The sequence below is a fragment of the Bos indicus genome, chromosome 7 (genome assembly GCF_029378745.1).
Source record: "Bos indicus isolate NIAB-ARS_2022 breed Sahiwal x Tharparkar chromosome 7, NIAB-ARS_B.indTharparkar_mat_pri_1.0, whole genome shotgun sequence".
Lineage (NCBI taxonomy): Eukaryota > Metazoa > Chordata > Mammalia > Artiodactyla > Bovidae > Bos > Bos indicus.
In genome coordinates, this window is record NC_091766.1 from 45807501 (window position 1) to 45815486 (window position 7986).

Here is a 7986-nt window from a genome sequence, read left to right on the forward strand (position 1 = left end):
ACCTATCCACCTTCACCTCCATGGCCTAGCCCATGAGGCCCTGTCCTATCCACTCACCTCCAGCCAGCCTTCCTGCCCACTAGGACTGTGTCCTAGGATCTGTAGTCCGTAGAGGTCAAACTGCGGCGCAGGTCTATAGAGTGGTCTTCCCCCTCCTCGTGTCGCTGAGCCCCGCACTAAGCTCCTCAGGGACTCTTACCCCCTTTTCCCACATCAGCTATTCCCTGACTCGCTGGAGCCACAGTTATCCTAGGTCCCACGTGGGTGGGACCTACCCACCCTGCGGAGGTGCAGGGGAGGTGACCTAGAAGGCGAGACACCAAGTGATGGGGCTCTCCTGGGATTCCACACAGGGGTCTTGGTTCTGTCTGGCCTGCTTGGGGTAACCATCTCCCTCCTCCTCTCTCTTTCCCTGATGCAGAGCGGTCTGGGAGGAAAACAAAGGGCAAGAAGAGCGACTCAAAAAGAAAAGGCCGCGAGGGCCCCAAGGGCAGCCCCGAGAAGAAAGAGAAAGTGAAGGCAGGGTCCGACTCAGTCCTGGGGCAGCTTGGTGAGTGGCCTGGTGCACACAGCCAGACTCATACCATCACTGCACTTGCAGCTCCCCGCCAAAGGCCACGGGAACCACCAGCATCCTTGCTGCAGAGTGGGAGGCCAGGAGGGGTCGGCAGGCCCTTCCATGCCCAGGCACTCCCACCTTCCAGGTATAGAGGAGACTGAGGTGTCGGAGCCCTAGCTGGCCTCCCAAGGGTTCCTCTCGTAGACTAGAGGCTGGGCCCAAGAACTTCTCCCTCTAGACATCCTGGCCCTTCAAGGAACCCTGTGTCATGCTGTGGGGTGAGGGCCTACCATAATTCTCTGTCCCTGTCCCCCTCTGCCAGAATGTCCTCAAGTAGGCCCTGCCTTCATCCCCTGCAGACTTTCTGGGAGCCACCAGAGACCCCCACAGGAGTGGTGTTTGCCCAGCGCATCTCACTGTCACAGCTGTCTGTCACAGATCTCTCTACTGCTGCCCCATTAAGCATGGTATCCCTAGAGAGGCTCTGGGACTTGGGCTTTGTCTCCCAGGATGTCACATGCTTCCTCTAGAGCACTCCTCAGGGAAGGGGCGTGCTCTAGAGGAACACCTCAGCACTAGCGTGGAAGCCACACTTCACCTCTAGCATCGAAGCCCCAGGTCACCTCTAGCATGGAGGCCCCAGGTCATCTTTTATTTCCCTCGGTCTCAGGAAGGAGACAACTTGGTATCTAATGGGAACATCAGTGGCCACCTTCCAAGACCTCAGTAAAGGAAGGAGAGCCCATAACTGGAGCTGGCCCTGACGGACACCCTAGCCAAGACCTTGCTTTGGAAGCTCTGGAAAGCGACACTCATGAAAACCCAGCGCCCCCTGGTGACCAGAGGGCTCCTTATCCCTTATGCTCCCAGGATGATGCTATGTGGGGTGGTGAGCAGGGCTGGGTGTGCTCCTGTGCAGTCACCAAGGGCCCTCGCTTGGTTTAATGCTGTACTGTAGCCACTTTGAAATTCTTAATAATTTTTGAATAGGGAACCCACATTTGTACTTTGTACTCTGCTCCTCAAACTATGAAGACAGTCCCCAGGAATAGGACATCTATCTGGGGAGAAGGGTGTTCAGTGTTCGCAGGTGGGATGGACAGAACAGGTTAACTCAGCCGGGTCTAGCACAGAGGGAAAGAGGGAGGAAGGTCCGTGATGGTGTGCAGGGCAGGGTGGGAGAGGGCTTCCTGAAGGAAGGTGGGACACATACCTGCTGGCATCTCACCTGCCTCTTTCCTCCCCCTGGCCAGGTCTGTCTACCTCGTTCCCCATCGACGGCACCTTCTTCAACAGCTGGCTGGCGCAGTCAGTGCAGATCACCGCAGAGAACATGGCCATGAGTGAGTGGTCGCTCAACAATGGGCACCGCGAAGACCCCGCCCCAGGGTTGCTGTCCGAGGAGCTGCTGCAGGACGAGGAGACACTGCTGAGCTTCATGCGGGAGCCCTCACTGCGACCTGGCGACCCTGCCAGGAAGGCCCGTGGCCGCACCCGCCTGCCTGCTAAGAAGAAACCACCACAGGACGGGCCCGGTTCACGGACGACTCCAGACAAACCCCCCAAGAAGCCCTGGGGCCAGGATACTGGCAGCAGCAAAGGGGGTCAAGGGCCACCTGCCAGGAAGCCACCACGGCGAACACCTTCTCACCTGCCGTCCAGCCCTACAGCTGGGGACTGTCCCATCCCAGCAGCTCCTGAGAGCCCCCCACCACTGGCCCCCGAGACCCCAGAGGAGGCAGCCCCAGTGGCTGCCGACTCTAATGTCCAAGTGCCTGGCCCTACAGCGAGCCCCAAGCCCTCAGGCCGGCTCCGGCTGCCCCGTGAGAGCAAGGGAACCCGGAGATCGCCAGGTGCCAGGCCTGATGCCGGGACGGGACCGCCTTCTGCTGTGGCTGAGAGGCCAAAGGTCAGCCTTCACTTTGACACTGAAACTGATGGCTACTTCTCTGATGGGGAGATGAGCGACTCAGATGTGGAGGCTGAGGACAGCGGGGTGCAGCCGGGTCCCCGGGAAGCAGGGGCTGAGGAGGTGGTCCGCATGGGGGTCCTGGCCTCCTAAGTCACCCCTTCCCCTGTCCTGGTCCCCCCATGAGGCCTCAGCCCCGTGACAACTGCCATTTCCAATCTCTGCTGAGTGTCTCAGACCCTTGAGGCTGCCACTCTGATGTGGTTTTATTTTTAATATAAAAAGTGTTGCGAATTCCACACTATTGTCTTTCCTCTGTGCTGGCCTAGGACATTAGGATTCCTTCCACGGCTCTGGCCACAAGGACCAGCCCTGGTCCTGTGCACCATCACGGCCGTGGCAGCGTCCCCGCCTGGGCCACACAGTACTGCTGGGCTCCTGGCTACATGTAGGCAAGGTGATGAAGAGCTCAGGACTCCCGCCCGCTGCCACTGGGTGATACAGACTGTCGTTTGGGCATTATTATGGCAGATGGGCCAGCCCAGGGCCTGCCCCGCCTTGCTCCCAGATCCCACTGGGGTCCATCGGCGGGGGGTCCTGCTGCACTTCACTGATCCCCAAGGAAGTATAATAAGTGATACCCAGCCAGAGTCTACTCACTGTCACAAGCACAATGAGCTTATACGAGAAAGCACTGAGGGGCCGAAGAGGGCCTGCTGGTTCCAAGGGAACCGCAGCTGTTCCTGGTCAACCCACATCATCTGAGGCCTGCCCGCCCACCCTGCGACCCTCCACGCCCCTGCTGCTCTGCCCCTGCCGCACCCAGCCCGGCGGCTCTGGGAAGGGCTTCCCAGAGTCCTTCCTGAGCTGTGCCATTTTCTCAGGGGACTCCCAGCCAGCCAGCCGCCAGTACCGGCGGAGGGCTGCAAGGGAGGGCCAGTGCCCGGTCAGGGGCGTGGGGCTCAGCCTCGCCCACTACAGAGAATCGCTCTGGGACTCCAACTTCCTTCCTTCCTTCCTTTGGGGCCAGTCTCGGCTGAGGTCTGATCACTCCCAGACAGCTGGCCAGACCAGACCGTTTGCCTTTTCAAGTTTCCTGCTAAGTGATGAGCTTCTTTCTTGGTTTCCTTTTGGAAACTCCTCCTTCCAACAAGCAGTGGGATCCTGGGGCCCGGGATGTGTTAGTGATGGCCTTCCGGGGCTGTCTGAAGTCTTGCTGGATCTTCCTGGTTCCTCTTCCCCTCTGAGCCTTAACCCCCTTTCCCAGCTGTGCCCTTCCAGCCCCTCCCTCCCCACCGTCACCGTCCTGCCTTCTCCGCTCCACCCTCTAAGTCCCAGGTAGTAGCTCTGAAGAGTTTCAGTGGAGTGGCCCCAGGGTGATAGCTCAGGGAACAAATGAAAAACAAAAAGGAATTCAGTGAAAACGTGTTTTTTTTTCTTTTATGACTTACTCCTGGGTCACTTCTGCCACTGGTAAAGCCAGAACTTCTCCAACAAGAACCTTGCAAAAGTCCAGTGAATCAGTCGAATCATTCTGTGGATGCCAAAGAATATTTTGACCATAATACAGCACAGCCAGGACCTGACAACTTGTCACTTGGACTTTTTTTAAAAATGGAGTTCTTTAGCAACCAAGTGTAGAAACATGTTTGTTGCACACACCTAAGGAGGTGAGCCCAAGCTCTCAGACAAGGATGCTGTTCTGCTGCTGCTGGTGTTGGATTTTGGATTCTGGGCCCACTGTGAGCTCTCCTGAACCCTAAAACTCCGCACGAGGAGACTGACGGTGAAACCAGCGTGGCAAAAGTCTCACCATGGGGATCCCCCTCACATAACACAAAGCGCAAATCGGTGGGATGGGGAGCAGGCTGAGCACCCATCCCCGACTCCAGACTTTCAAGGTACGACAGTGGCATGGTCATGGACACTCAAGTTTCGGTGAATTTTATCAAAACAGGAAACAAAGATAATGACTAAGTTTAAAGGGCTGGACAGATGTGTCCAGTCGGAGCAGACTCAGAGTGGGCTTCAAGGACTCTGGGCGTTGGGATGGCATGAGCTACTGTGTAGAGTTTAGTCTGCCTGGCGCCTTGGTAGTAGTGGCCAGTGCAGTGTCAGCAGCAGCGTCCTAACCCCATTCTCTGTTTACTGCTTTTGAACAGATCTTCTTCCTTCCCCGTGCTTCGGGTCACCTCCGGTCACAACTTTGTCTGTGCTGGATTGCCTGGTCTGACCTCACAGGAAGCAAAGGGACCAGCTTTAAAGAACAACCAAACTCTGCCGGGAGGTGGGGTGCTCAGGTCTGGTAGACTCGGCACTAGCCTGCTTACCCTTCATCCATCCTGGGGCAGGGTCTGGGCGCTCTGAGGGCGAGGTAGGGCAGAGAACCAGGGCAGGAAGGTGGTAGGTCTGGTCAGGGTCTGGACTGGGTGGGCCAGGCCAGGAGCCCAGCACTCCTTCGGAGGGCCTCTACTCAAGTTGGCCTCTAGATTTCAACCCACTTATCAATTGGCTCTTGGCTTTGAACGGAATTATCCCTGTGGCCCCGTGTCCTGCACGGAGTCCGGGTGTCTCTAAGGCTGGCTGCCCAGGGCCTTCCAGGCCAGACCCAAGAGCTTTGTCTGCCAGCCAGCTGTCCACTACTGGGACGTCCGCCAGGCTGCAAAGAAGACAAGGACACTGGCTTTCACCGCTGGCCTTCCTGCCGTCAGCGCAGCCCCTTCACTCTGTTCCCAGCTTCCCATCCACCGTTCAGGCGGCTTTGCTGCCTTTGAGGTCAGGATGGGAAGCTGGGGAGGGGACAGGAGGCCTTTTCCAGCCTAGAGGCTGAGGTGCGTCTTTCACGCGACCGTATCTGCCCACACTCAGTGGAGGGACAAGCTGCTCTGGAAGTTAGCCTGGCGGTCTTTGCCACTCTCCTGGTCCCTGCTGCCCACCTCCTTCCCCCTCCTCACAGTGAGAAAGAATAATGTGCAAGGAAAGTATTTTTATGGATCATAAATGTATTTTAGAACAAACACGGAGAAGAAAGGTTAGAAGGGTTTATTTTATTAAATGAGCTCTGACTTGGTGACAGTGTGTGAACATTTGCAGTGTGAAGGTCTCAGGTTCCTTGGAGAAGCCACCCGGGTTTCCAAACGTGGGTGTTGGGCGTGGATGTGTGAGTGTGTGCCAGGGCACGTCTTGTGTGTCCATGTGCATGTGTGTCTGTGTGTCACGTATGGACACACAGTGGGACTTGCCAGGGCAGTTTCTAGAGAATCACATGCCCAGTTCTGACAGACATTGGCAGCAGCTGGACTTGGCATTCCTTGCTTATTGCCAGATGTGGCCAACCTCTGCCCATACCCCAAGCTCTGCAGAATGGTCTGGGTGCCTGTAAAAAGGCCCTTGGGGAGGCCACTTCCCATGGCCCTGGCCCAGCTGGCCACATTGGCCAAAGAGCCAGGGCTGGAGTCCAGGACTTTTGGTTGTTCTTTAAGGCACTTCCTGCCACCTTGTCCCTCAGACGCACAACACTCTGTGCTCCACATTGGCTCGGGGTGGGGGGATGATATGAATGTCACAGGAGGAGACACCTTCTGTCTTTGTTTCAAAGAAAGTTGATGTGCCATTTGTTAATATACAAGAGAAATATTGAAAATATATTGAAAAGAGCAATTTTAAATTATTTTTGGCTTATGTTGCAATATTTATTTTCTTGTATTAGGAAAGATTCCTTTGTAGAAAAAAAATGTATTTTTCATTAACGCAAAAACCTATTTCTCCTTTTTGTACATTGTCCATGTTCGCTACCCTTAACGAGCAATAGAATGTATGGCTGCCTCGGGGTGGCCGGTGCCCGCGTGCCCTGCATGATTCTGTGGTCCCACCACCATGTAGCTCCCAGTCCCATCCTGTCCTGCTCACTCATGGGGGTTTCCAGAGCCTAGCCCTCACTGGAGCCTGTGGCTTCAGGACCCCCTCTGCAATCCTCGTGTGTTGGCAAACGCAGTTAATAAAGCAGTGTTTTCTGTGCTGGCTGGTGTGAGGCTCTGTTGCATTGGGGAGTGGGAGAGGGTGGGCTCAGTGAAATAGTGAGTGGTCCCTGGGTGTCCCAAGGAATATAGTAAGTGCTCAGTATGCACTGGGGCTGGGCTTACTTGATTTGCTTCTTATAGCTGTCATTCCCTGGGGTTCAGAGTGGATGATGGAGCTTCCCAAAACTACACCTCTGGTAAGAGGTGAAGTTCAGCATCAAAGTCAGGACCCCTTGAGCTACCTACGGTGGGAAGGTTTGGGAGGAAACTCTGGTTGTTGTTGTTCAGTTACTAAGTCGTGTTCGACTCTTTGCGACCCCATGGGATGGATTTGCATGCTAGGCTCCTCTGTCCTTCCCTATCTCCTGGAGTTTGCTCAAATTCATGTCCATTGAGTTGGTGATGCTAACCATTTCATCCTCCGCTGCCCCCTTCTTTTGCCTTCCATCTTTCCCAGCATCAGTGTCTTTTCTAATGAATCGGCTCTTCACATCAGGTGGCCAAAGTATTGAAGCTTCAGCTTTAGCATCTGTCTTTCCAATGAATATTCAGGGTTGATTTCATTTAGGATTAACTGGTTTGATCTTCCATGCAGTCCAGCGGGCTTCCAAGCATCTTCTCAAGCACCACAATTCTAAAGCATCAATTCGTCAATGTTCAGCTGCCTTTATAGTCCAACTCTCACATCCGTACATGACTACTGAAAAAAACATAGCTTTGGCAATATGGACCTTTGTCACAAAGTGGTATCTTTGCTTTTTAATATACTGTCTAGGTTTGTCATAGCTTTTGTTCCAAGGATCAAGCATCTTTTAATTTCATGGCTGCAATCACCATCCGCAGTGATTTTGGAGCCTAAGAAGTAGAATCTAACTCCTTCCACTCTGGTATTTGTCACTAGATCAGGAAAGGTTTTAATCCAGGCTTGTTTTTCACTCGTTATTTCCTGAGTACTTGCTTTGGACCAGACTCTAAAGTATGCAGAATGAAGCCAATGTCTCTGCCACGGGGGAGCTCACAGTCCAGCAGAGAGGCAGTGAGGGAACTGGGAGGTGCTGTGGAGGCCTGGATGGATGAGGTGGGGAGGGCACAGGAAGCAACATCATTCATGCATTCATTCATTCACAGACAATTGTCTCCTGAGCATGCATCTCTTCTGCCAGTGTGTTGGGTTGTATGCTGTGAGTGGCGGCAGCACCCTGCCCTCCCAGAGCTTCCAGGTAACATAGGTTTGAAGGATAACTAGTTGCTTGCCCAAGGGGAGCTGGCTGGGAGGAAGGGACAACAAGCACTCTGGACAGAGGAGTCCACAAGAACAAAGTTGGATTCAGCTATGCATGGAAGGGTCTTGAACCTCCTCTGAGAGTCTAAGGGGAGGAGTGTGGAAAGGAGCTTGAACTGAGACTCAAGGAATATAACTTCTGGGGCTACTGACTTGGTTGTGAACCACAGAGAAGTGCCCCATTTCCTCACTGATACAGTAGGCAGTGAGTCCCCAA

The 7986-nt window shown here is 54.4% G+C and overlaps 1 protein-coding gene across 7 annotated transcripts in view; it reads left to right on the forward strand.

Annotated features, from left to right (window-relative positions):
• JADE2 (jade family PHD finger 2) overlaps positions 1 to 6485 on the forward strand; it is a 51197-nt gene extending 44712 nt beyond the window's left edge. For 5 of the 7 annotated variants that reach the window (XM_019964932.2, XM_019964929.2, XM_019964928.2 and 2 more), the window contains exons 11-12: positions 422 to 550; positions 1813 to 6485. In XM_019964932.2, the coding sequence (XP_019820491.1) occupies positions 422 to 550; positions 1813 to 2621 (938 nt within the window). In that variant the 3' untranslated portion in view covers positions 2622 to 6485. The remainder of the gene's footprint in view (positions 1 to 421; positions 551 to 1812) is intronic. The other 2 variants (XM_019964927.2, XM_019964933.2) reach the window with 2 other exon arrangements.
• Positions 6486 to 7986: the final 1501 nt, after the last annotated feature.